Here is a 27,589-nt window from a genome sequence, read left to right as displayed (position 1 = left end):
TACCTCTGTGTCGTCAAGTATACTATCCATCCATATCTGTGCTGCATTGTAGTATATAGTAAAATTAAAGTGCAGAATTTTGCTGACCACCAGTATATATATATAGCAGTACGGTACAGTAGTCCATTGCTCTACCTCTGTGTCGTCAAGTATACTATCCATCCATATCTGTGCTGCATTGTAGTTGTGCACAGTATATAGTAGGAGGACAGTGCAGAATTTTGCTGACCACCAGTATATATATAGCAGTACGGTACAGTAGTCCATTGCTCTACCTCTGTGTCGTCAAGTATACTATCCATCCATATCTGTGCTGCATTGTAGTATATAGTAGGAGGAAAGTGCAGAAATTTTCTGACCACCAGTATATATATAGCAGTACGGTACAGTAGTCCATTGCTCTACCTCTGTGTCGTCAAGTATACTATCCATCCATATCTGTGCTGCATTGTAGTTGTGCACAGTATATAGTAGGAGGACAGTGCAGAATTTTGATGCCCACCAGTATATATATATATAGCAGTACGCTACAGTAGTCCATTGCTCTACCTCTGTGTCGTCAAGTATACTATCCATCCATATCTGTGCTGCATTGTAGTATATAGTAGGAGGACAGTGCAGAATTTTGCTGACCACCAGTATATATATAGCAGTACAGTACATTAGTCCATTGCTCTACCTCTGTGTCGTCAAGTATACTATCCATCCATACCGGTGCTGCATTGTAGTTGTGCGCAGTATATAGTAGGAGGATAGAGTGCAGAATTTTGCGGACCACCAGTATATATATAGCAGTACGGTACAGTAGTCCATTGCTCTACCTATGTGTTGTCAAGTATACTATCCATCCATACCTGTGCTGCAATGTAGTTATGCGCAGTATATAGTAGGAGGACAGTGCAGAATTTTGCTGACCACCAGTATATATATAGCAGTACGGTACAGTAGTCCATTGCTCTACCTCTGTGTCGTCAAGTATACTATCCATCCATATCTGTGCTGCATTGTAGTATATAGTAGGAGGAAAGTGCAGAATTTTGCTGACCACCAGTATATATATAGCAGTACGGTACAGTAGTCCATTGCTCTACCTCTGTGTCGTCAAGTATACTATCCATCCATATCTGTGCTGCATTGTAGTTGTGCACAGTATATAGTAGGAGGACAGTGCAGAATTTTGCTGACCACCAGTATATATATAGCAGTACTGTACAGTAGTCCATTGCTCTACCTCTGTGTCGTCAAGTATACTATCCATCCATATCTGTGCTGCATTGTAGTATATAGTAGGAGGAAAGTGCAGAATTTTTCTGACCACCAGTATATATATAGCAGTACGGTATAGTAGTCCATTGCTCTACCTCTGTGTCGTCAAGTATACTATTCATCCATATCTGTGCTGCATTGTAGTTGTGCACAGTATATAATAGGAGGACAGTGCAGAATTTTGCTGACCACCAGTATATATATATTGCAGTACGCTACAGTAGTCCATTGCTCTACATCTGTGTCGTCAAGTATACTATCCATCCATATCTGTGCTGCATTGTAGTATATAGTAGGAGGACAGTGCAGAATTTTGCTGACCACCAGTATATATATAGCAGTACAGTACAGTAGTCCATTGCTCTACCTCTGTGTCGTCAAGTATACTATCCATCCATATCTGTGCTGCATTGTAGTTGTGCACAGTATATAGTAGGAGGACAGTGCAGAACTTTGCTGACCACCAGTATATATATAGCAGTACGGTACAGTAGTCCATTGCTCTACCTCTGTGTCGTCAAGTATACTATCCATCCATACCTGTGCTGCATTGCAGTTGTGCGCAGTATACAGTAGGAGGACAGTGCAGAATTTTGCTGACCACCAGTATATATATATATAGCAGTACGGTACAGTAGTCCATTGCTCTACCTCTGTGTCGTCAAGTATACTATCCACCCATATCTGTGCTGCATTGTAGTTGTGCGCAGTATATAGTAGGAGGACAGTGCAGAATTTTGCTGACCACCAGTATATATATATAGCAGTACGGTACAGTAGTCCATTGCTCTACCACTGTGTCGTCAAGTATACTATCCATCCATATCTGTGCTGCATTGTAGTATATAGTAGGTGTACAGTGCAGAATTTTGCTGACCACCAGTATATATATATAGCAGTACGGTACAGTAGTCCATTGCTCTACCTCTGTGTCGTCAAGTATACTATCCATCCATACCTGTGCTGCATTGTAGTTGTGCGCAGTATATAGTAGGAGGATAGGGTGCAGAATTTTGCGGACCACCAGTATATATATAGCAGTACGGTACAGTAGTCCATTGCTCTACCTCTGTGTTGTCAAGTATACTATCCATCCATACCTGTGCTGCATTGTAGTTATGCGCAGTATATAGTAGGAGGACAGTGCAGAATTTTGCTGACCACCAGTATATATATAGCAGTACGGTACAGTAGTCCATTGCTCTACCTCTGTGTCGTCAAGTATACTATCCATCCATTTCTGTGCTGCATTGTAGTATATAGAAGGAGGAAAGTGCAGAATTTTGCTGACCACCAGTATATATATATATAGCAGTACGGTACAGTAGTCCATTGCTCTACCTCTGTGTCGACAAGTATACTATCCATCCATATCTGTGCTGCATTGTAGTTGTGCACAGTATATAGTAGGAGGACAGTGCAGAATTTTGCTGACTACCAGTATATATATATAGCAGTACGCTACAGTAGTCCATTGCTCTACCTCTGTGTCATCAAGTATACTATCCATCCATATCTGTGCTGCACTGTAGTATATAGTAGGAGGACAGTGCAGAATTTTGCTGACCACCAGTATATATATAGCAGTGCGGTACAGTAGTCCATTGCTCTACCTCTGTGTCGTCAAGTATACTATCCATCCATATCTGTGCTGCATTGTAGTTGTGCGCAGTATATAGTAGGAGGACAGTGCAGAATTTGTCTGACCACCAGTATACATATAGCAGTACAGTACAGTAGTCCATTGCTCTACCTCTGTGTCGTCAAGTATACTATCCATCCATATCTGTGCTGCATTGTAGTATATAGTAGGAGGACAGTGCAGAATTTTGCTGACCACCAGTATATATATAACAGTACGGTACAGTAGTCCATTGCTCTACCTCTGTGTCGTCAAGTATACTATCCATCCATACCTGTGCTGCATTGTAGTTGTGCGAAGTATATAGTAGGAGGACAGTGCAGAATTTTGCTGACCACCAGTATATACATAGAGCAGTACAGTACAGTAGGCCATTGCTATTGATATATTATATTACTGGCATATAATTCCACACATTAAAAAATGGAGAACAAAAATGTGGAGGGTAAAATAGAGAAAGATCAAGATCCACTTCCACCTCGTGCTGAAGCTGCTGCCACTAGTCATGGCCGAGACGATGAAATGCCATCAACGTCATCTGCCAAGGCCAATGGCAAATGTCATAGTAGAGAGCATCTAAAATCCAAATAACAAAAGTTCAGTAAAATGACCCAAAAATCAAAATTAAAAGCGTCTGATGAGAAGCGTAAACTTGCCAATATGCTATTTACGACACGGAGTGGCAAGGAACGGCTGAGGCCCTGGCCTATGTTCATGGCTAGTGGTTCAGATTCACATGAGGATGGAAGCACTCATCCTCTCGCTAGAAAAATGAAAAGACTTAAGCTGGCAAAAGCCCAGCAAAGAACTGTGCGTTCTTCTAAATCACAAATCCCCAAGGAGAGTACAATTGTGTCGGTTGCGATGCCTGACCTTCCCAACACTGGACGGGAAGAGGTGGCGCCTTCCACCATTTGCACGCCCCCTGCAAGTGCTGGAAGGAGCACCCGCAGTCCAGTTCCTGATAGTCAAATTGAAGATGTCACTGTTGAAGTACACCAGGATGAGGATATGGGTGTTGCTGGCGCTGAGGAGGAAATTGACAAGGAGGATTCTGATGGTGAGGTGGTTTGTTTAAGTCAGGCACCCGGGGAGACACCTGTTGTCTGTGGGACGAATATGGCCATTGACATGCCCGGTCAAATTACCTCTTTGGTGTGGAATTATTTTAACAGAAATGCAGACAACAGGTGTCGAGCCGTGTGTTGTCTTTGTCAAGCTGTAATAAGTAGGGGTAAGGATGTTAACCACCTATGAACATCCTCCCGTATATGTCACCTGGAGCGCATTCATCAGAAGTCATTGATAAGTTCAAAAACTTTGCGTGACAGCGGAAGCAGCCCACTGACAACTAAATCCTTTCCTCTTGTAACCAAGCTCCTGCAAACCACACCACCAACTCCCTCAGTGTCAATTTCCTCCTTATACAGGAAAGCCAATAGTCCTGCAGGCCATGTCACTGGCAAGTCTGACGAGTCCTCTCCTGACTGGGATTCCTCCGATGCATCCTTGAGTGTAACGCCTACTGCTGCTGGCGCTGCTGTTGTTGCTGCTGGGAGTCAATCGTCATCCCAGAGGGGAAGTCGGAACACCACTTGTACTACTTCCAGTAAGCAACTGACTGTCCAACAGTCCTTTGCGAGGAAGATGAAATATCACAGCAGTTATCCTGCTGCAAAGCGGATAACTCAGGCCTTGGCAGCTGCGGTGGTGTAAAACGTGTGTCCGGTATCCACCGTTAATTCACAGGGAATTAGAGAATTGATTGAGGTACTGTGTCCCCGGTACCAAATACCATCTAGGTTCCATTTCTCTAGGCAGGCGATACCGAGATTGTACACAGACCTCAGAAAAAGAGTCACCAGTGTCCTAAAAAATGCAGTTGTAACCAATGTCCACTTAACCACGGACATGTGGACAAGTGGAGCAGGGCATACTCAGGACTATATGACTGTGACAGCCCACTGGGTAGATGTATTGCCTCCCGCAGCAAAAACAGCAGCGGCGGCACCAGTAGCAGCATCTCGCAAATGCCAACTCGTTCCTAGGCAGGCTACGCTTTGTATCACCGCTTTCCATAAGAGGCACACAGCTGACAACCTCTTACGGAAACTGAGGAACATCATCGCAGAATGGCTTACCCCAATTGGACTCTCCTGGGGATTTGTGACAACGGACAACGCCACCAATATTGTGCATGCATTACATGTGGGCAAATTCCAGCACGTCCCATGTTTGCACATACATTGAATTTGGTGGGGCAGAATTTTTTTTAAAAACGACAGGGGCGTGCAAGAGATGCTGTCGTTGGCCCGAAGAATTGCGGGCCACTTTCGGCATTCAGCCACCGCGTGCCGAAGACTGGAGCACCAGCAAACACTCCTGAACCTGCCCCGCCATCATCTGAAGCAAGAGGTGGTAACGAGGTGGAATTCAACCCTCTATATTCTTCAGAGGATGGAGGAGCAGCAAAAGGCCATTCAAGCCTATACATCTGCCTACGATATAGGCAAAGGAGGGGGAATGCACCTGACTCAAGCGCAGTGGAGAATGATTTCAACGTTGTGCAAGGTACTGCAACCCTTTGAACTTGCCACACGTGAAGTCAGTTCAGACACTGCCAGCCTGAGGCAGGTCATTCCCCTCATCAGGCTTTTGCAGAAGAAGCTGAAGAGATTGAAGGAGGAGCTAAAACGGAGTGATTCCGCTAGGCATGTGGGACTTGTGGATGGAGCCCTTCATTCGCTTAACCAGGATTCACGGGTGGTCAATCTGTTGAAATCAGAGCACTACATTTTGGCCACCGTGCTCGATCCTAGATTTAAAACCTACGTTGTATCTCTCTTTCCAGCAGACACAAGTCTGCAGAGGTTCAAAGACCTGCTGGTGAGAAAATTGTCAAGTCAAGCGGAACGTGACCCGTCAACAGCTCCTCCTTCACAGTCTCCCGCAACTGGGGCTGCGAGGAAAAGGCTAAGAATTCAGAGTCCACCCGCTGGCGGTGATGCAGGGCAGTCTGGAGTGAGTGCTGACATCTGGTCCGGACTGAAGGACCTGCCAACGATTACTGACATGTCGTCTACTGTCACTGCATATGATTCTGTCACCATTGAAAGAATGGTGGAGGATTATATGAGTGACCGCATCCAAGTAGGCACGTCAGACAGTCCGTACGTATATTGGCAGGAAAAAGAGGCAATTTGGAGGCCCTTGCACAAACTGGCTTTATTTTACCTAAGTTGCCCCCCCCCTCCAGTGTGTACTCCGAAAGAGTGTTTAGTGCAGCCGCTCACCTTGTCAGCAATCGGCGTACGAGGTTACTTCCAGAAATGTGGAGAAGATGATGTTCATCAAAATGAATTATAATCAATTCCTCTGTGGAGACATTCACCAGCAATTGCCTCCAGAAAGTACACAGGGACCTGAGATGGTGGATTCCAGTGGGGACGAATTAATAATCTGTGAGGAGGGGGATGTACACAGTGAAAGGGGTGAGCAATCGGACGATGAGGAGGAGATGGACATCTTGCCTCTGTAGAGCCAGTTTGTGCAAGGAGAGATTGATTGCTTCTTTTTTGGTGGGGGCCCAAACCAACCAGTCATTTCAGTCACAGTCGTGTGGCAGACCCTGTCGCTGAAATGATGGGTTTGTTAAAGTGTTCATGTCCTGTTTATACAACATAAGGGTGGGTGGGATGGCCCAAGGACAATTCCATCTTGCACCTCTTTTTTTATTTTATTTATCTCTGCATCATGTGATGTTTGGGGCTAATTTTTTGAAGTGCCATCCTGTCTGACACTGCAGTGCCACTCCTAGATGGGCCAGGTGTTTGTGCCGGCCACTTGGGTCACTTAGCTTAGTCATACAGCGACCTTGGTGCAAATTTTAGGACTAAAAATAATATTGTGAGGTGTTCAGAATAGACTGGAAATGAGTGGAAATTATGGTTATTGAGGTTGGGATCAAAATTACTCCCAAATTCTATGATTTAAGCTGTTTTTAAGGTTTTTGTAAAAAAACACCCGAATCCAAAACACACCCGAATCTGACAAAAAATTTTCAGGGAGGTTTTGCCAAAACGCGTCCGAATCCAAAACACGGCCGCGGAACCGAATCCAAAACCAAAAATTTCCGGTGCACATCACTAATATATATATATATATATACATATATAAATCCAGTAAATTGGAGCACTCACCAGACTTCATAATATTCTCATCTTTATTAGCAGCAAGATATCAAACAGGGGTGTAACCGACGTTTCGGTCCCAAATGGAACCTTTGTCAAGGTTCCATTTGGGACCGAAACGTCGGTTACACCCCTGTTTGATATCTTGCTGCTAATAAAGATAAGAATATTATGAAGACTGGTGAGTGCTCCAATTTACTGGATTTATATTGGTACTGATGGATCATGATGATTTATCACTCTGTGGAAGTCACCCCAGCATTTGTGGATAAGGCCAGAGTGTGGAATGTTCTGGGAATATATATATATATATATATACTGATTTATTTTATTGAATATAGTATACTTCTTCCCTGAAACCAACTTACCATATCCCAAGACTCTTCTGCAGAATTTACTCCAAGATATTCAAAGAAGCTTGCAAAGCCTTCATTTAGCCACAAGTCATCCCACCAGTCCATTGTTACTATGTTTCCAAACCACTGCAATCAACAGAACAGAATCATCTTAAACTCTTTAGTGATAAATACAAACAAAACAAGTTCAATAGTGAGTATGTACTCCACGGCTTTTTTTTTCTTGTGAAAAACTGTAAATGTGTAAACAAACAAATAAACAAAAAAGGAGTGTTAGAAGAGGGAGGGTGGAGCTTTATGGGGAGGAGATTATAGACCAATCAAAAAGTGTATAGCACATCTAAGAAAGGATGATGGACAGGTTAGGTGCCAGGATATTATTAAATGGAAGATGTGAGGTCCATGGGGTGCTGGTTTAAGAAAAGATATCTGGTCTGTCATACAGATACTAAGGCATTTTTCCCATGCATTCAATGTGCTAAGTACAGTTTTTAACTGCTGACATGGGAGAGGGATTCATGTGCTTCCCATTGGATGCAAAGGTTAGTTTAGCTGCTGCCAGAATAAGTGAAAACAGTTTTATGGAGTGCTTGGGTAGGTGTCGGGGGAGATATGAGAGAAGAAAGATCCATGGGTCTTTAGGAGTAGTCGCCTCCATCAAATAATTGATGAGTATGTGGATCCTGTCCGAGTACAAAGAAGCAAGGAGACTCCATTTGGTAGAACACACTATATACACTGAGCGATATGTCATCTGATCCGGCAGATCAGATTGAATTATATCACTAAATTTGGCGCATATCTGGCAGTGTCACAGTCCCTAGAGATGTTGTCCAGTTTGATGTGATACACATCAAACCTGACAATATTACTAGCGACACCATCTATGCTAATGAAGGACTGAACAGTGGTCGTTCCCTCCGTCATTAGCATTGCTCAATGTGTATGCAGGGCAAACATATCAGCTGGGTACACATTGCTCCAGTGTGTACCCAGCTTTATGCAAGAGCCGATGGTCCAGCTGACAGATCATTTGCTGGCTCTACTAACTAAATATATATTAGCAAGTGTGTAACCAGCCTTAGATCCAAGTCTCAATAAGGCCTCTTGCGTCTAGTGACAGAAATGAGGTCTACACTAGTGTATGGGGAATGCATGTGACAGTATGATGAAGTGAGGAGCAGAATGGATGCGAGTAAGAACAGAGGTAAGCAGGAAGCCAGAGACCGAGCATATACGTTACGGTAAGAACTTACCATTGATAACGCTATTTCTCCTAAGCCCACAGGTTCCACAGGATACATTGGGATATATCTGAGCGACAGCGGATCTTGCAGCAATCAGTCAAAGCTTTCTGGCCTCCCAGCATGCAGTGGGCCAATCCATATATCCCCGCCTCCTGGCTCAGGCAAACCAGTTGTTTTCCAAAGCTTAAGGCAGGAGAATCATGTAGAGCCCTAATCAGACGAGAAGAACACACATGCACACCCTTCCGTACAAAAGGGAAGAGGTTAGTGAGTAAAAGGATCCTCAAACCAGGTGCGTCAGGGAATCCCTGTGGAACCTGTGGACTAAGGAGAAATACCGTTATCAACGGTAAGTTCTTACCATAACGTATATTTTTCCTGCAGAGTCCATGGGGTATCCACAGGATACATTGGGATGTCCCAAAGCAATTTAGTGGTGGAGATGCTCCTGATTAGACAGGAGAATCCTTCACCCAAATTCAGCGTCCTGAGAGGCAAAGGTATCTACGGCATAATGTCTAATGAATGTGTTAATGGAAGACCATGTGGCTGCTTCACAGATCTGTTCTGCTGAAGCACCACGTTGTGCTGCCCATGATAGACCTACCTTACGAGTAGAGTGAGCAGAGACATTAGTGGGAGACCAGCCTGAGAATATGCTTCTAAAATAGTCATCCGAAGCCACCTTGCCAGTGTCTGCTTATCAGCAGACCATCCTCTCTTGTGAAATCCGTAGAGAATGAAGAGAGAATCTGTCTTTCTGATAGCACTGGTACGATCTACGTAGACCCTTAAGGCACGGACTACGTCCAACGAAGCATCTCCCGCAGAGAGGTCCGGTCCCTGGAAAGCCGGGACTACAATTTATTCATTAAGGTGGAATTTAGACACCACCTTAGGAAGATACCCAGATTTAGTTCTGAGAACTGCTCTATCTGGATAAAAAAAAATCAGAAATGGAGGACGAAATAACAATGTGCCTAAATCTGAAACTCTTCTAGCTGACGCCATAGCCAGTAGAAAGAGAACTTTAGCTGTCAACCATTTAAAATCCACTCTTAAGTGGTTCAAATGGGGCAACTTGAAGTTCCTTTAGAACTAAACTTAGGTCCCAAGGCACTGTAGGAGGAACAAAAGGAGGTTGAATGCACAGCATTCCCTGGAAAAATGTGCACACATCCTGTAGGTTGGCAATTTTCTTTTGGAACCATACAGTTAGTGCTGACACTTGCACTCTCAAGGAAGCCACCCTTAAAACTTTATCCATTCCTGCCTGAAGGAATGCTAGGATTTTGGAAACTCTGAAAGACCTGGGATCATATTACCGTTCACTGCACCATTGAATATAGGCTTGCCATATTCTGTGATAAATGCAAGCTGAGGAGGGTTTCCTTGCTCGAAGCATTGTTTGAATTACCTGTTGTGAGAATCCTCTTGACTTCAGGATGGAGGTCTCAAGAGCCACGCCGACAAAGACAGTCGATCCAGATGTCTATGATGACAAGGCGCCTGAATCAGTAGATATGGACATTGAGGTAGTAGGAATGGAGCATCCATCGACATCCTCTGCAGATCTGTGTACCAATGTCTTCTGGGCTAAGCTGGAGCTATTAGTATCACGGCAGTTTTTCCTTGTTTTACCTTTCTCACCACCCTGGGTTACAGTGCGATGGGAGGAAACACATAGGCCAGATGAAAGTCCCATCTCACTGACAGGGCATCCACAAAGATCGCTTTGGGATCCTTTGCTCTTGACCTGTATGCAGGCACATTGTGGTTCTGATGAGACGCCATGAGATCTCTCTCTGGCAACCCCCATCTGTCGACCAGGGTCTGGAAGACTTCCGGGTGTAAGGTCCATTCGTTTACATGAATGGTTTACCGACTGAGAAAATCCGCTTCCCAGTTTAGGACTCCTGGAACGAACACTGCGGACAAGGCTGGAAGAGGACGTTCTGCCCACTTTAATGTGTGACTTACTTCTTTCATTGCTTTCCGGTTGCGAGTTCCTCCCTGATGGTTGAGGTACGCTACTGCCTTTGCATTGTCCGAGCGGATCTGGACTAGTTTCCCCTGAAGGAAGGATGTCCTTTGCCTGATTCAATGCCATGTATATGGCTCGACGTTCCAATATATTTATTGGCAGGCAACTTTCTTCCTTGGACCACTGCCACTGGAAGCAATTTCTTCCTGACACTGCTCCCCAGCCCTGAAGGCTGGCATCTGTTGTCATAATTTCCCAATCGGATATCCAAAAGGGTCAGATGCGCTGTCTGTAGCCACCAGGCTAATGACCTCCTTACTTCCAAAGGAAGAACCATAGTCTGCGTTTTTATTGTCCAATGAAAACCATTCCACTTGGTAAGGATCAGACGTTGCAGAGGCCTTGAGTGGATCTGAGCATACTCTAGCATGTTGAATGTTGACACCATTAATCCCATCAAACATATTGTTGCGTAAATGGATACTCTTCGACTGTGTAGAAGCTCCTGGATCCTTAACTGAAGTTTGGTTATTTTGGTCAGAGGTAAAATTACTCTCTGAAGGCTCGGATCCATTACAGCCCCCAAGTGAGTTATCCGTTGTGACGGACCAAAGACGATTTTGCCCAATTTATGAGCCAACCGTGCTTCTGCAGACTCTATTGTCTGTTGCAGATGACACAGAAGCAATTCCTGAGACTGTGCCAGGATTAAAAGATCGTCGAGGTTTGGAAATATTCTTATCCCCTGCTGGCAGAGATAAGCTGCCATAATCACCATCATTTTGGTGAATGGTCTGGGGGCTGTGGCCAACCCAAATGGCAGAGCTTGAAACTGAAAATGCTGTTGGAGGATAGCGAACCTGAGATAGCGCTGATGGGACAGGGCTATAGGAACATGTAGGTAAGCATCCTCTATATCCAGGGACACCATAAACTCCCCTGGTTCCATAGCCAAAATGATGGAACGTAAAGTCTGCATATGAAACCGTGGTACCCAAATGTACTTGTTCAGCATTTTTAGACTGAGTATGGGCCAGACCCGTTCGGCTTCTGGACCAAAAACAGGTTGGAGTAGAATCCCTGTCCTCGTTGTGCAGGAGGAACCAAAATGATTACTCCTGACTGAAACAATTTCTGAACTGCCTTTTGCAAAGCCTTGGCCCTCATCTCTACCAAAGACGGGCTGGTACAAACCTTTGAAGAGGGGTTTTCCTGAAAGCAAATGCATAACCGTGAGATACCGCTTCTTGCACCCAGGCATCCATGGTAGACTGCTGCCAGATTTGTGCAAAATGAAGAAGTCGGCCTCCCACCCTGGGGTCCCCCAGATGGAGGCCGCCCCATCATGCTGATGGCTTATCTTCTGTTTTAGAAGCCGGTCCTCGGGTTGCCCAATGCTTTTTAGTTTTACCAGACCTGATATACTGGGACTGTTTGCTATCACCCTTTTCTTTTGCTTTTCCTTGAGACCGAAAGGGCAGAAAAGCTGGAATTTTAGGGTTAAATTTTTAAGTAGAAGGAAACTTAACTTTCTTGGATTCTGCTTCTGACTCCAATATACTGGTTAACTCTTTACCAAAGAGAATATTTCCAGTAAAAGTTAACGACTCCCAAACTTTTTGGTATTCTGAATCAGCTTTCCAGGTGCGTAGCCAAACTGCTCAGCGAGCAGCTACTGTTGAGGTTGATGCTTGAGAGGCAATAGTAACCATATCTAAGGCTGCTTCTTCCAAGAATATTGCTGCCTGTTTAAGATGTGCCACATGGGATTTTTGCTCTCTAGATGTCATTGAAATTTCCCCTTCCAATGCATCCACCCAGGCAGCCACTGCTTCAGCTAAGGCCATGGCTGGTCTAATGATTGCCCCAGACAGGGAAAAAAAATTTTTTTGCAAACCATCTACACTCCTGTCTTTGACATAATTTAAAGAAGTTGAAGGCAGAGGTAATGTAGATTTTCGCAATAAGCGAATCACATGCGTATCTATGTTAGGGGCTACCTCCCTCTTTAAACAGTCCCCAGTTGGAAAAGGATAATTGGAATTCCATTTCCTAGGAATTCTAAATTCCTTTCTGGGCGTAACCCTAGCCTCTTCCATAATTTCCATCAGCTGTTCTGATCCAGGAAACTCAGTCTTAACTGTTTTGGGACGTTTAAATACAGGTGCTTGGATTTTAACACAGGCTCTGCTGATTCTAAGGATAAAATGGATTTCATTGCAGTAATCAACTCAGATATGTCCACTGAGCTGAGACTTGCTTCCTCATCCTCATATGCAGAACCAGAATGTAATGAGTCTTCGTCCTCTGATGAATCCTCATCTGAAACATGTTTAGACTGTGAAGATGTTGTTTCGTATCTAAATTATTTACTTACCACTGGCTTTTCAGCCTGTTTCTGTTGAGAGGCTACTGCTTCCCCTGCTGGAAACGATAAACCGTAGGTGGAATGCTGCACATAAGGGTTAATAGTGTAACCTATCGCTGGTACAGAAGTTGGAATGATCCGCTCAGCTATACTGGATAATGTCTGTGCAAACACAGCCCATGGGGGGTCAACTTGCACCTGCCTTGAATTTTTCAAGAGACCTTGGTGAAAGCTAAAACAGTTTGCATATAACCCATCCTGAACCAGATCCTGAGAGGTTAACCCAGCTTTACATGACAAACATGCTACTGTGAGTGTATTTTCCTCACCTTTGCAGCTCTTAGACTTGATAAATAATCAGACAATTTCACAGTGTAATACACAATTTGTGACTGTAATCACTTTAAGATGTGTTAAAGTGATATACAATCCGACCCTACCCTGCTTAGCACCAGCACTGAGGATTGGAGTACACAGAGAAAACTGACAGAATTTATAGCAAAGTCAGCAATCACACTAGCAGTCAGTCACAGGTTATACATTATTATAATGAGCAATAGGAGCACATATTCAACTAGAGATACAGTTCAATTATGTAGGAGAAACATATTACTGTATTACTTTATAAAAAAGTAATAACCGTATTCAGACGCATAGCGAAAGAAACCACAGTAATATTATGAAACTCATATGCATTATGCACTTATCCAACTATTCATACTCAAAGGTAGATAGAGACTTAGTGCTGTATAGCCCGTGCTCAGGAGAGTGGGATACAGGGAGACTTACCCCGCTTCCAGGATCGATCAATACGTTTGCGAACGCTGAGTGGATCCAGACACTATAAGTGTACACCACCGCTCCATGAACCTATAGTGAACACAGACGCACTAGTCACACAGCTGCCTATGCTGCGACTGGGCCCTTTAGTACACAGCGTCTTGGTCGGAAGCGGGAATTCAGTTCATGGCGGGAGACTCTGAGGAAACTGGTCATGAACCGGGGGGGGGGGGGCATCTGACTCCCCACTGCTGACATCAACTTTAGGGATCGCGGCCTCATGCTAACCCTGGAGCCTATGATCCCTAAGGCCTAGCGCTGGTGCACTCTCGGTGGCAGCCGCATCAGCGACAGTTTTGTAGTCTCCCCCCAAATAGTGCGGCTGTTTCCGTGTGCCTCCTCTAAGCAAAAACCGATGCCTTACCTTCCCCCCGTGCTCCGGCCACAGCCTGGTAACGTCTGCAGGACCTGCTCGTTTTATCCGACACAGACGCCCGCCGAAACAGCACTGTACTCGAGGGTAAGCGGAGTCGCGACCCGGCGGGGAGTTGTTGGAGCGATTTTTTCTAAGGTATGTATAAGACGCTTTTTAGAAAAATCACTCAGAAAAAATAGACTATAAAAATAAAATAAGAAAGTTTAGGGCTTACTAAAAACCAGCAGCCCTTAGACCATGGTCCAGCTCCTGCCGCACCAAACAAAAAACTGATTTGCCTGAGCCAGGAGGCAGGGATATATGGACGGGCCCACTGCATGCTGGGAGGCCAGAAAGCTTTGACCGATTGCTGCAAGATCTGCTGTCGCTCAATCATATCCCAATGTATCCTGTGGATACCCTGTGGACCCTGCAGGAGAAATTTGATAGTTCTGAGGTTATTGTCAAACTTATGCAGGAATTGATGTCAAACAAATTGTTCTATATGGAACAAAAGTCATATACTGTATGCAACTTGTTTTACACGTGTTATGCAGTTTTACATACCTGATGTACGAGCTCATGTGCAATTACAGATGCCACTCTCTGCTTATTGGATGTTGCAGATTCATCAATATCGTAAAGCAGATTAGTCTCTCTGTATGTGATTAGTCCCCAGTTCTCCATAGCTCCAGTGCCAAAATCAGGTATTGCTATTTGATCTACATCAGAAAAGTAACAGAAAATAAGCCCAGAGCAAAGAACATACTGTACAATGACAAATTAAAGGCTATGCAACACAAACCAGAACAATAGAGATACATTATTGGGAAGACTTCCACTGCAGATAATACCAGAAGATGACCAAGAAAGACTGTATCCAGGCACTAATGTACAATTATAATAATTATATCCTTTATCACCAAATGGTAATTTTCAAATGCACGTATTATAACACATATTGGGGGTCATTCCGAGTTGTTCGCTCGGTAAATTTTTTCGCATCGCAGCGATTTTCCGCTTAGTGCGCATGCGCAATGTCCGCAGTGCGACTGCGCCAAGTAAATTTGCTATGCAGTTAGGTTTTTTACTCACGTTTTTTTCTTCGTTCTGGTGATCGTAATGTGATTGACAGGAAGTGGGTGTTTCTGGGCGGAAACTGGCCGTTTTATGGGTGTGTGCGAAAAAACGCTACCGTTTCTGGGAAAAACGCGGGAGTGGCTGGAGAAACGTAGGAGTGTCTGGGCGAACGTCACGTCAAACCAGGAACGACAAGCACTGAACTGATCGCAGATGCCGAGTAAGTCTCGAGTTACTCAGAAACTGCACAGAGATGTCTTATAGCAATATTGCGAATCTTTCGTTTGCAATTTTAAAAAGCTAAGATTCACTCCCAGTAGGCGGCGGCTTAGCGTGTGCAAAGCTGCTAAAAGCAGCTTGCGAGCGAACAACTCGGAATGAGGGCCATTGTTGGAGTTGTTATCACTGCTGCGTCCTTGGAAGCAACAGCAACAGCGCTGTATGGTGATGCAGCAGGAGGCGTTTATTACAAGTAGACACTTCCTGCTGCAGTAGTGATGCGACCTGCATACTAGGACGCAGGCATTGGCTCACTCAATCACCATCGGCTAGCTTACGGCATCCATGGGGATGTGGAAGCCGCCCATCACAGTTGCCATGAAATCTCTGTGCTACCACGGAGATCCCTGGCCTCTACCCTCCCCCTAAATGGCGGCAACACGCCTCCATCTTGGGAAACGGAGGTGGACGAGGCTCCCTGACCGCCCCCAAAATGACGGCAGACTGTCAATCACTGACAGTCTGCCACCATACTATGCATGCGCAAAGTACAGACAATCGGTACTTGCGGCGCAGGGTGCACCTCCAACCACATCTGGCTAACCCCCAATGTGCAATATGTATTGACAAGACAAAAATAAACACATGGGGCCGGATGTATTGGAATCGTCTCGCATTCCAATACATTTGGCCCTAGATGTCCAATGTATTCCAACAGAGTGACTTGTGTATTGGTATTACAAAGTTCTTTCATCAACCAAATTGTGTAAAATCCTGCGTATTGCTGATGATTGTGTCCAACGATCGGCAAAATCCAACATATTGGAAATCCTCAAAAATCATCAGTATAGTCTGATAAGGAATTTCTGAAATGTTGGATTTTGCCAATGATCGGAAAATTGGGAAATAGGGATTCACGACATTGATGTATGGGCCCCTTATCCTGATTGGAATTTATCTAAATATAATATCTGTATAAAAGGAAGAGCACACAGTCTCAGAAGTAATATGGTTGACCAAAGTTGTTTTGGCCGCAGGCCACACGGATTATTGGGGATGTGTCTGCATAGACCAGTCTCCCACACTTCTACATACCAGATAAAAGGATACTACACTGACTGGTCCTTGGCAAGAAGGCACACTGCACATAAGAACTACAGTATATCATTTTATTTCATCAGTATTACAGAATTTGCACTATATATATGTATTTATTGGAAATGGCGTATTTGTTTTATGTTTATTGCAAAATATTCGTATATTATTACTTTTTGGTGGAAAATAATACCAGATTGTGTTTGAGGCTGACAATTTGGTTCTTTTTGGGGCAAGAAAGTCAGTGGGATGTATTTTATACTGGTTATTTCTAAAGCATGCATACCTTTTTATTTCATTGCATCTGTTCATATCTGCATGTATCCTTGGCCAATGTTTCAATTATTTAATTTGGGATGCGGTTAACATCTCAGCTGTCCAGATGCCGGCGGTCATGTGACATCCTGAACGTAAATATAGGGGGTGACGGTTAGGCACTAGAGATGGGGAGGGGGGGAGGTTAGCCCTAGCCACCCCAAGTCTTAGCCATAGCAGCCATTCCCGATGTCTTAGCCAGTGCCGTAACTACGTGTGTGCCAGGTGTGCCTGGCACACAGCGCAGTCGCACTGAGGGCGCAATGGCCCCCATTCCCTAAAGTCAGCAGCTTGTAATGAGTCAAATTGACTCACTACAAGCCGCCTGTGCCGGAGGAGGAGAGAAGCAGCGGAGAAGAAATAAGAGGGAGCGTGAGGGAGGGAGCCGCAGCAGCGCTATGTAATTGGTGGCGGCGCCGCTGCAGCAGTCCCTCTCCTTCCGTATTGGCTGGCCGGCGCTGCTGTGAATGCTGGGTTGCGCTTCCCTCATCCCAGCATTCACAGCGGCGGGTGCGGCCAACCAATGCAGAAGGAGAGGGACTGCTGCAGCGGCGCTGCCGTCAATTACAGTGCGCTGCTGCGGCTCCCTCCTCCTTCTCCCTTGCCCCCGGAGCTGTCAGCAACGAGGAGCCTGACTGCCTGAGCCAGCGGAGAGATGGTAAGTATCATCTATTCTATCTATCTATCTATCTATCTATCTATCTATCTATCTATCTATCTATCTATCGGTCTGTGTACCTAATGTGTAAAAGGGGGACTCTGTCTGCTGTAATGTGTAAAATAGGGGACGCTGACTGCCGTAATGTGTAAAAAGGGGGACGCTGACTGCCGTAATGTGTAAAAAGGGGGACGCTGTCTGCCATAATGTGTAAAAAGGGGGACGCTGTCTGCCGTAATGTGTAAAAAGGGGAACTGTCTGCCCTAATGTGTAAAAAGGGGACACTGTCTGCCGTAATGTGTAAAAAAGGGGAGCTCTGTCTGCCATAATGTGTAAAAAGGGGACGCTGTCTGCCATAATGTGTAAAAAGGGGACGCTGTCTTCCGTAACGTGTAAAAAGGGGGATGCAGTCTGTGCCATAATGTGTAAAAAGGGGAATTGTCTGCCGTAATGTGTAAAAAAGGGGACGCTGTCTGCCGTAATGTGTAAAAAAGGGACGCTGTCTGCCGTAATGTGTAAAAAGGGGGACGCTGTCTGCCATAATGTGCAAAAAAGGGGGCGGTCTGCCGTAATGTGTAAAAAGGGGAACTGTCAGCCGTAATGTGTAAAAAGGGGACGCTGTCTGCCGTAATGTGTAAAAAAGGGGGGCGCTGTCTGCCATAATGTGCAAAAAGGGGACGCTGTCTGCCATAATGTGTAAAAAGGGGATGCTGTCTTCAGTAACGTGCAAAAAGGGGGACGCAGTCTGTGCCATAATGTGTAAAAAGGGGAACTGTCTGCCCTAATGTGTAAAAAAGGGGACGCTGTCTGCCGTAATGTGTAAAAAAGGGGGGCGCTGTCTGCCATAATGTGTAAAAAGGGGACGCTGTCTTCCATGTGTAAAAAGGGGACGCTGTCTTCCGTAACGTGTAAAAAGGGGGATGCAGTCTGTGCCATAATGTGTAAAAAGGGGAATTGTCTGCCGTAATGTGTAAAAAAGGGGACGCTGTCTGCCGTAATGTGTAAAAAAGGGACGCTGTCTGCCGTAATGTGTAAAAAGGGGGACGCTGTCTGCCATAATGTGTAAAAAAGGGGGCGGTCTGCCGTAATGTGTAAAAAGGGGAACTGTCAGCCGTAATGTGTAAAAAGGGGACGCTGTCTGCAGTAATGTGTAAAAAAGGGGGGCGCTGTCTGCCATAATGTGCAAAAAGGGGACGCTGTCTGCCATAATGTGTAAAAAGGGGACGCTGTCTTCAGTAACGTGCAAAAAGGGGGACGCAGTCTGTGCCATAATGTGTAAAAAGGGGAACTGTCTGCCCTAATGTGTAAAAAAGGGGACGCTGTCTGCCGTAATGTGTAAAAAAGGGGGGCGCTGTCTGCCATAATGTGTAAAAAGGGGACGCTGTCTGCCATAAAGTGTAAAAAGGGGACGCTGTCTTCAGTAACGTGCAAAAAGGGGGACGCAGTCTGTGCCATAATGTGTAAAAAGGGGACGCTGTCTGCCGTAATGTGTAAAAAAGGGGGGCGCTGTCTGCCATAATGTGCAAAAAGGGGACGCTGTCTGCCATAATGTGTAAAAAGGGGACGCTGTCTTCAGTAACGTGCAAAAAGGGGGACGCAGTCTGTGCCATAATGTATAAAAAGGGGAACTGTCTGCCCTAATGTGTAAAAAAGGGGACGCTGTCTGCCGTAATGTGTAAAAAGGGGGACGCTGTCTGCCGTAATGTGTAAAAAGGGGATGCAGTCTGCCGTAATGTTTAAAAAAGGGGATGCTGTCTGCCGTAATGTGTAAAAAGGTGACGCTGTCTGCCGTAATGTGTAAAAAGGGGATGCTGTCTGCCGTAATGTGTAAAAGGGGAATCTGTCCGCCGTAATGTGTAAAAGGGGACGCTATCTGCCGTAATGTGTAAAAGGGGACGCTATCTGCCGTAATGTGTAAAAAGGGGAATCTGTCTGCCGTAATGTGTAAAAGGAGACACAGTCTGCCTTAATGTGTAAAAAAGGGGACGCTGTCTGCCGTAATGTGTAAAAAGGGGGCGCTGTCTGACGTAATGTGTAAAAGGGGAATCGGTCCACCGTAATGTGTAAAAGTGGACACTGTCTGCCGTAATGTGTAAAAAGGGGAATCTGTCTGCCGTTATGTGTAAGAGGGGCTGTACCTGGTGTGGTGGCGCTACTGTGCGGTGTAATTTAAATAATGGTAATTTGAATTGGTATTATTTTGTTGCCACTCCCCTTCCCCATGAAGCCATGCCCTATATGTTTTGTGCGCGCCTACGGCACGCATTGCCCCTTTTTTACATAGGGGGGGGCGCCGATGCCCTATTTTGCACACAGCGCTAAAATATCTAGTTACGGCACTGGTTTTAGCCCTAGCTGCCGCCCTCCGAATCTAAGTCCTAGCCGACACGCCGGGTGGGTTACAGTAAGGGGCAGGGGAGGGGTAAAATAATTACCCAGTCTTCTGTCAGCATTGTAATTGTCAAGATGCTGGAGTCGGTCATTTGACTGCCGGCATCCCGACCGCTTGTATAATGTATCACACCCTTTCATTTATTCCTCAAGAACCTCTAGGGTACACATAATACAGCTGTGATATGTGGAGGACCCAGGACAATATAGACCTGACTTTCTCGGGAGGGAGAACTATTTTTCAGGGTTACAGTATATTTACCACACAGAACACCTAGGAACATGACCAGGGCAGCACTGTCCAGGGACACCATAAAAATGGTTGTACGTTGTTTTTACTTAATTTTTATCAGTGCGCAGTAATTCCCAACCACCAACTATTTTCAGCAACGTATACAGTATGGAACACAAGTTTAATAGAAGGACACAAGCTCACAAAACTTATGGCGGCTTTATCCGTAACTATGAAACTGGTATTTTGGGTCCATGGATCTCAATTGAAGTTGGGTTTTAGGGAATGAAACACATTTACTAACAGATTATTTATTTTTAATACTAATTTTTAAATGTTAGTAAATGTGTGTTTTAGCACTGGAAGTACAACAACGATTTAGATCAAATTGCATCTGTTTTAAATCAATCATAATCGATGAAAATCGACCTTTAGTAAATATACCCATTGGAAGGTAATTCAATTATTTTGCAAAACAAATAAAAACATTTCCTAAGTAACATGCTCAGGGTATTCTTCACAAAAAATACCCTGATAAGTGCAGTAAGAGGATTACAGGGTCAGAGCTTTCTCACAAGCTCTGTCCCGGCATGCGATATTTGATACATCCAGGGCAGTCGAGAGACGGGCTGGGCCCAGGTACTTTTCAAGGGTCGTGGCCTAATCATAGTGGGTGTGGTCATGTACCCATAGAATTACTGGGGAAAAAAATACTGAAAAAATAGAAATAGTATTTTAAGCACCTCCATGGCCACACTGCAGCCGAGTACACTGCCAGGTAAGGGGGAGGGGACCTGGGCTCCTACAGTACGCTCACTGGTCCCCCTCATCAGACCTGAGCCAGGGTAATTTGCACCCTCTCCCCCCCCCTCTCTCAGCACCACTGGATACACCTTTGCAATGTATTCAAATATTGCATTGCAGATTTCTGCAAATTTATCACATCGCATCCGAGATGCGGATTGTGATATATATGCACATAAAGATTTAAAACAGCTGTATGGAAATCAAAGTTGGACAGTGTTCCTGATCAGAATCTATGCAAAGTTGCCAGCTAATTCTATTAATAATAAGGCTCAGTGTTCAGCCAAAGTCCATTGCAATTTGATAATGAAGAACTTGATCATTTCAATCCAATTGGATTTGTGATATTTGGCCTTCTATCTATCCAATCAGATAGCGACATCAAGTAGAACATATATGGCTAGCATATTCAATTTCTATTTACAGGAAAAATAGGATTTGAATTACATCCTTTTCTCTTAGTCTGTAGAGGATACTGGGGTCCACATTAGTACCATGGGGTATAGACGGGTCCACTAGAAGCCATGGACAATTTAAGAATTTGATAGTGTGGGCTGGCTCCTCCCTCTATGCCCCTCCTACCAGACTCAGTCTAGGAAACTGCGCCCGAGGAGACGGACATACTTTGAGAGAAGGATAGAAAAGATAGTGGTGAGATTCCGAACCAGCACACACAACTAGAGGAAAGCAAAGCTAACCAAACTACAAACTAGGAATAGCAACAGCTGAACCAACAATACTTAACCAATAACAGTGCAGGAATAAACGAAGCACTGGGCGGGCACCCAGTATCCTCTACGGACTATGAGAAAAGGATTTACCGGTAGGTAATTAAAATCCTATTTTCTCTTATGTCCTAGAGGATACTGGGGTCCACATTAGTACCATGAGGATGTACCAAAGCTCCCAAATCGGATGGGAGAGAGCTGAGGTTCCTGCAGAACAGATTTACCAAACTGAAGGTCCTCAGTGGCCAAAGTATTGAACTATAGAACTTAGCAAACGTGTTCGAACTTGACCAAGTAGCTGCTCGGCAGAGCTGTAAAGCCGAGACACCCTGGGCAGTCGCCCAAGAAGAACCCACCGACCTAGTAGAGTGGGCCTGTACAGATTTTGGAATCGGCAATCCTGCCGTGGAATAAGCATGCTGTATCGTGAGCTTGATCCAGCATGCAATAGACTGCTTTTATGCAGGACACCCAATTTTATTGGGATCATAAAGCACGAACAGCGAGTCGGATTTTCTATGACGAGCTGTTCTCTTTACATACACCTTCAAAGCCCTCACAACATCCAAAGACTTTGAAGTAGCAGAGGTGTCCGTCACAGCCGGAACCACAATAGCTTGGTTGATGTGAAAAGCGGACACCACCTTAGGAAGAAATTGCTGATGAGTTCTGAGTTCAGCTCTGTCCGCATGGAAAATTAAGTAGGGACTCTTGTTAGACAACATCCCTAGTTCAGACACACATCTTGCTGAGGCCAAGGCCAACAGTGTGATGGTCTTCCACGTAAGGAACTTTACGTCAACCTCCTGTAAAGGCTCAAACCATTCCGATTGCAGGAACTGCAACACCACGTTGAGATCCCAAGGTGCAGTAGGAGGCTCAAAGGGCGATTGGATGTGCAGAACACCCTTCAAAAATGTCTGTACCTCAGGGAGAGAGGCCAATTGTTTCGGGAAGAAAATGGATAAGGCCAAAGTCTGGACTTTTAAGGAGCCCAAACGTAGGCCCACATCCACACTCGACTGCAGAAAAAGGAGGAAACGTCCCAGTTGAAAATCAATCGCAGGAAATTTTCTGTGCTCACACCAAGAGACGTATTTTTTCCAAATACGGTGGTGATGTTTAGACGTTGCCCCCTTTCTGGCTTGGATCAAGGTTGGAATAACCCTATCCGGGATCCCTTTCTGGGCTAGAAGTTGACGCTCAACCTCCATGCCATCAAATGTAGCCGTGGTAAGTCTTGATAGACGAACGGCCCCTGTTGTAAAAGATCCTCGCAAAGAGGTAGAGGACACGAGTCCTCTAGGAGCATCTCCAGTAGATCCGCGTACCAGGCCCTTCTTGGCCAATCTGAAGCAATGAGAATTGCTTGAACCTTTTCCCTTTATATTCTTTTGAGAATTTTTGGGATCACAGCGTGTCTGTGCGCCCAGAGGAGAATCCTTGACACCTCTGACATTGCTGCTCTGCTCTTCGTTCCTCCCTGTCAGTTTATGTACGTTACCGCCATTACATTCTCCGACTGAATCTGAATAGCGTGATCTTGAAAAAGGGCGTGGTATATGGCCCTTAGTTCCAGAATGTTGATTGGAAGGATGGTCTCCTGACTTGACCATTTTCCTTGGAACTGTTCTCTTTGGGTGACTGCTCCCCAACCTCTGAGGCTTGCGTTTGTGGTTAGCAGAATCCAATTTTGAATCCCGAACCTTCGGCCCTTGGTCAAGTGAGAAGTCTGAAGCCACCACAGAAGAGAAATCCTGGCTTTTGGCGACAGACGGATTCTCTGGTGCATGTGAAGATGCGATCCGGACCACTTATCCAACAGATCCAGCTGGAAGGGCCTTGCGTGAAACCTTCCATCTTGTAGAGCCAGGGGGTAAATGCATAGATGCACCGATATCCGGGTTGGTTTTAGAACATCCCGTACCATCGACTGGATTACTAATGCCTTGTCTAAAGGAAGGAATACCTTCTGTACCTCCGTATTCAGTATCATTCCCAAGAACGGAAGCCTCCATGTTGGTTCCAGATGAGATTTTGGTAGGTTCAGAATCCACCCGTGATCTTGGAGTAGTCTGGTTGATAGGGCAATGTTGTCCAACAACCTCTCCCTGGATGGCGCTTTTATCAGCAGATCGTCCAGGTACGGTATTATGTTCACTCCTTGTTTGCGGAGGAGAAACATCATCTCTGTCATTACCTTGGTGAACACCCTCGGTGCCGAGGAGAGGACAAATGGCAGGGCCTGGAACTGGTAGAGACAGTCCTGTAATGCAAACCTTAGATAAGCCTGATGAGGTGGCCAAATCGGAATATAAAGGTACGCATCCTTGATATCCAGAGACACCAACAATTCCCCCTCCTCCAGACCTGAGATCACTGCTCTCAGAGACTCCACCTTGAACTTGAACACCCGTAAGTACGGGTTCAACGACTTGAGGTTTAAAATGGGCCTTACCGAACCTGCCGGTTTCGGTACCACAAACAAATTGGAATAATAACCCTGGTTTTGCAGCTGAAGTGGAAATGGAACAATGACCTGAGTCTGTATCAGTTTGTGAATTACTTTCTGTAAAGACATACTTGCTTCTTGAGAAGCTGGTAAGCTTGATATGAAGAATCTGTGAGGTGGGAGTTCCTGAAACTCCAGTCTGTAGACCTGGGCGATAAGATCTTTGACCCAGGGATCCTGGCATGATGTTGCCCATATGTGACTGAAATATCTTAATCGGGCTCCCACCTGCCTGTCTTCCAGGCAATGTGGACCACCGTCATGCTGAAGGCTTAGAGGAAGCAGAACCGGGGTTCTGTTCCTGTGAACCTGCAGCTGCTGGTTTTCTGGGTTTACCTCTATTGTCTTTGAAGGCCATAGAAGAACCTTTGGTTTTATTTTTAAATTTTGCCGTCTGAAAGGACTGCAGCTTTGGAGCAGAGTAGGATTTCCTAGCTGGGGGCGCTGCGGAAGGAAGGTATGTAGACTTATCCGCAGTAGCCTTGGAAATCCACGTATCCAGTTCAGCTCCAAACAGGGCCTCACCTGTAAATGGTAGGCTTTCCACACCTTTCCTGGAATCTGCAGACCACTGGCGTAGCCATAGGCCCCTGCATGCTGACACTGCCATGGCTGTGTTGCATTCATTGAGCAATCCTATTTTTTTTTTTTTTTAAGGCCCCTACCATAAAATTTGCAGAGCCCTGTATATGCTGTAGGAGTAAAACTATCTCCCCCCTGGATAAGGAGTCTAACTCGTCAACTGGATTATCTGACCATTTTGCAATGGACCTAGTGATCCATGCACAAGCAATAGTGGGTCTCTGGGCCACCCCAGCAGCTGTGTACAGGGATTTGAGAGTGGTCTCAATTTTGTGGTCAGCCGTGTCCTTTAAGGAGGCTGTCCAAGGGACAGGTAAGACTATCTTGCGTGACAACCTAGATACCGATGCGTCAACAATCGGGGGGTTTTCCCATTTTTTCTATCATCCTGAGGGAAAGGGAGGATGTGAGTAATCTCTTAGGGATCTGAAACTTTTTATCAGGATTAAAATAGGTTTCCTCAAACAGAGAATTCAACGCTTTTGATGTAGCAAAAGTAGCAGAGGACTTCTTTTTTACATTAAAATAAGACACCTCATCCTCCTCTGTAATCTTATCAGGAATTTTCAGAATTACTCTAATAGCTTCTATCAGAGCCTGTACCCTCTGTGACAGAGCTGCATCCCCACCCCCCACCCCTGAACCAATCAGGTTCTAATGTTATTAAACCACTAGAATGTCTGTGTGTGGATGGTACATAGACGTATGGAGAGTTTTCACTTCTAGCAACTATCAGGAATCCTTCATCTATTTGGGCATGAATGGAGTGCACCCCCCAGTGAGTCCACCTCACCCTCCTCTGCATCTGACACATCTTCATCAGTGTCAGTCTGCAGGATCTGGGTCAGTGTACGCTTTTGTGGACAAATGGTAGTTGTCTGAGACGCTAGTATGGGAACTGAATCTCTATTCATCAGGTCATCCACAGACTCTCTTAAGTATTGCATCTTTTACTCATTCTGGGATAATTTATTACAAATATTCGAGATCATCCCATTTAGAGAATCCAACCATGCTGGTTCGGATCCACTAGCTTGAGAATGAGTACTATCCCGAGTACATTGTAGTGATCCCCCTGGGGAAGAAAAACGCTCTGCCGTGCATGAAACACACTCCTTAGATATTGTAATGTGAGGCACACACACACACACCCAGGAGAAAAGGTTAAGCCCAGTTAACCCACACAGAGCCCTTCTAGGGAGACACAGGGTAAGATGGAGCCAGCCACCCAGCGCCCTTCTTGCTAAAGCTTAAATCTAGCTGGGTCGCAGACTAAGACCCCTTAATAGGGTATCAGTACTCTTATACGGCTCCCACCCCCCCTTGCTATGACCGCCTGGTACCGCTGAGGTAATCTGGAGTCCTTGTGGAGGAGCTGCGCTTCTCTAGCAGTCTGTTCCGTGAGAGCTGCAGAGGGAAAATGGTGCTGGTGAGCCGCTGGATCCGCTCATAGTGAAGCCCCCTGAATGGTGCGCGGTCTTCCCGGCTTTTTATACTGGCTGAGGTTTATAATGTTCTTGTCAGGAATCGGCGCTCTGCTACGTCTCACTTACCAGCGCGCTGGTGTGCGGGCCTCCGGAGGTCTTGTCCCCAGTTGCGGCTGCATGGGTGTAGTAACCGCGAGCGTTCTATTTCACATTGCTGAGTACTTCTGAGTCTGGTCCTGTCTGGGTTTTGCGGCGTGCCGATGTCCAGCCTGTGTGGACGTTACCATGACACCTGCACGCAGCTGATTCTGATGATGATGGCGGCATAAGGGTATGGAGACATAGCGCTGACAGGCATAGCTTGTATCTCCGCCTGCAGTTTGTGTCCAATCACTGCTGGGCAGGAGGTATAACTTCCAGCTTGTGGCTCTCTCACATTGCCTCGGACAACAAGTCACACACCGTGTGCCTTAGTTCTTCTGGTTCCTGTTTCCAGCGATCCCCGTGGTTACTTCCATTTGTTCCAGTCTTCATTCTCACAGCTCTCCTGTTAACTCCGGACTCCAATTCCCTCCAGCCACAATCACCAGCAGCAGAGACTCTCCTCAGGTGTTCGTATTACCATCTCACTTGTACATTGGCTATCTGTATTCCATCTGTGCATTTCAGCAGTATTACTATTGATGGCTTAGAGACTGTTTCCTGCTTGAGCCTAGTAAAGCTATCTGGACTTGTGTGCTTTATAGAGACTGAGTGTTTCTTATACATACCGGAGTTCTGCCTTTCAAGTTACTTTATCTTACGTTATACTGAGACTGTGTGCTATCAAGTACTATTGGATTTTAGTTATATCATCTGCCTTCAGTTTTGTTGTTTCACATTTCATTTGCAAGAGACTTCCGCTATTTAAATTCAGTTATCAACCATTGTCATTCCATTACCGGTTTTCTGTTTATACTGTGTTATCCGATCTGCTCAGTAACAATAAAACATCAGCGCCTATGCACAGGACTATTATATTGCCTCCACGTTTTATCCATCAGACCAACACTGACCCACTAGCGCCCCCGCCGGGGACAGACAAACCTAGAGACCTGACAGTTCTTTACAGTGGGTTAGAACCCCTGTAAGCTGCTGCCAGTGGTGGTATTTTGTATTTTAAGGCTTCAGCTCGCCCCTCACAGCGGAACACACATAGTATGTCTTTGAAACCTGGAACCGCAGCCTGCCTGTCAGCGCTATGTCTCCATACCCTTATGCCGCCATTACCACCGGCAACCCGCTAACCGGGACGCCGG

General features: G+C 45.4%; 1 protein-coding gene across 1 annotated transcript in view; it reads right to left on the bottom strand.

Annotated features, from left to right (window-relative positions):
- The window catches only part of ENPEP (glutamyl aminopeptidase), a 243,618-nt gene that overhangs the window by 144,290 nt on the left and 71,739 nt on the right, over nucleotides 1-27,589 (bottom strand). The window contains exons 5-6 of the mRNA XM_063918907.1: nucleotides 14,816-14,970; nucleotides 7,467-7,580 (exon numbers count right to left, since the gene is read on the bottom strand). Of these exons, the coding sequence (XP_063774977.1) occupies nucleotides 7,467-7,580; nucleotides 14,816-14,970 (269 nt within the window). The remainder of the gene's footprint in view (nucleotides 1-7,466; nucleotides 7,581-14,815; nucleotides 14,971-27,589) is intronic.

This window comes from Pseudophryne corroboree, chromosome 1 (genome assembly GCF_028390025.1).
Source record: "Pseudophryne corroboree isolate aPseCor3 chromosome 1, aPseCor3.hap2, whole genome shotgun sequence".
NCBI lineage: Eukaryota > Metazoa > Chordata > Amphibia > Anura > Myobatrachidae > Pseudophryne > Pseudophryne corroboree.
Note: the sequence above shows the minus strand (reverse complement) of the source record. Positions and strands in the feature narration are given on the sequence as shown.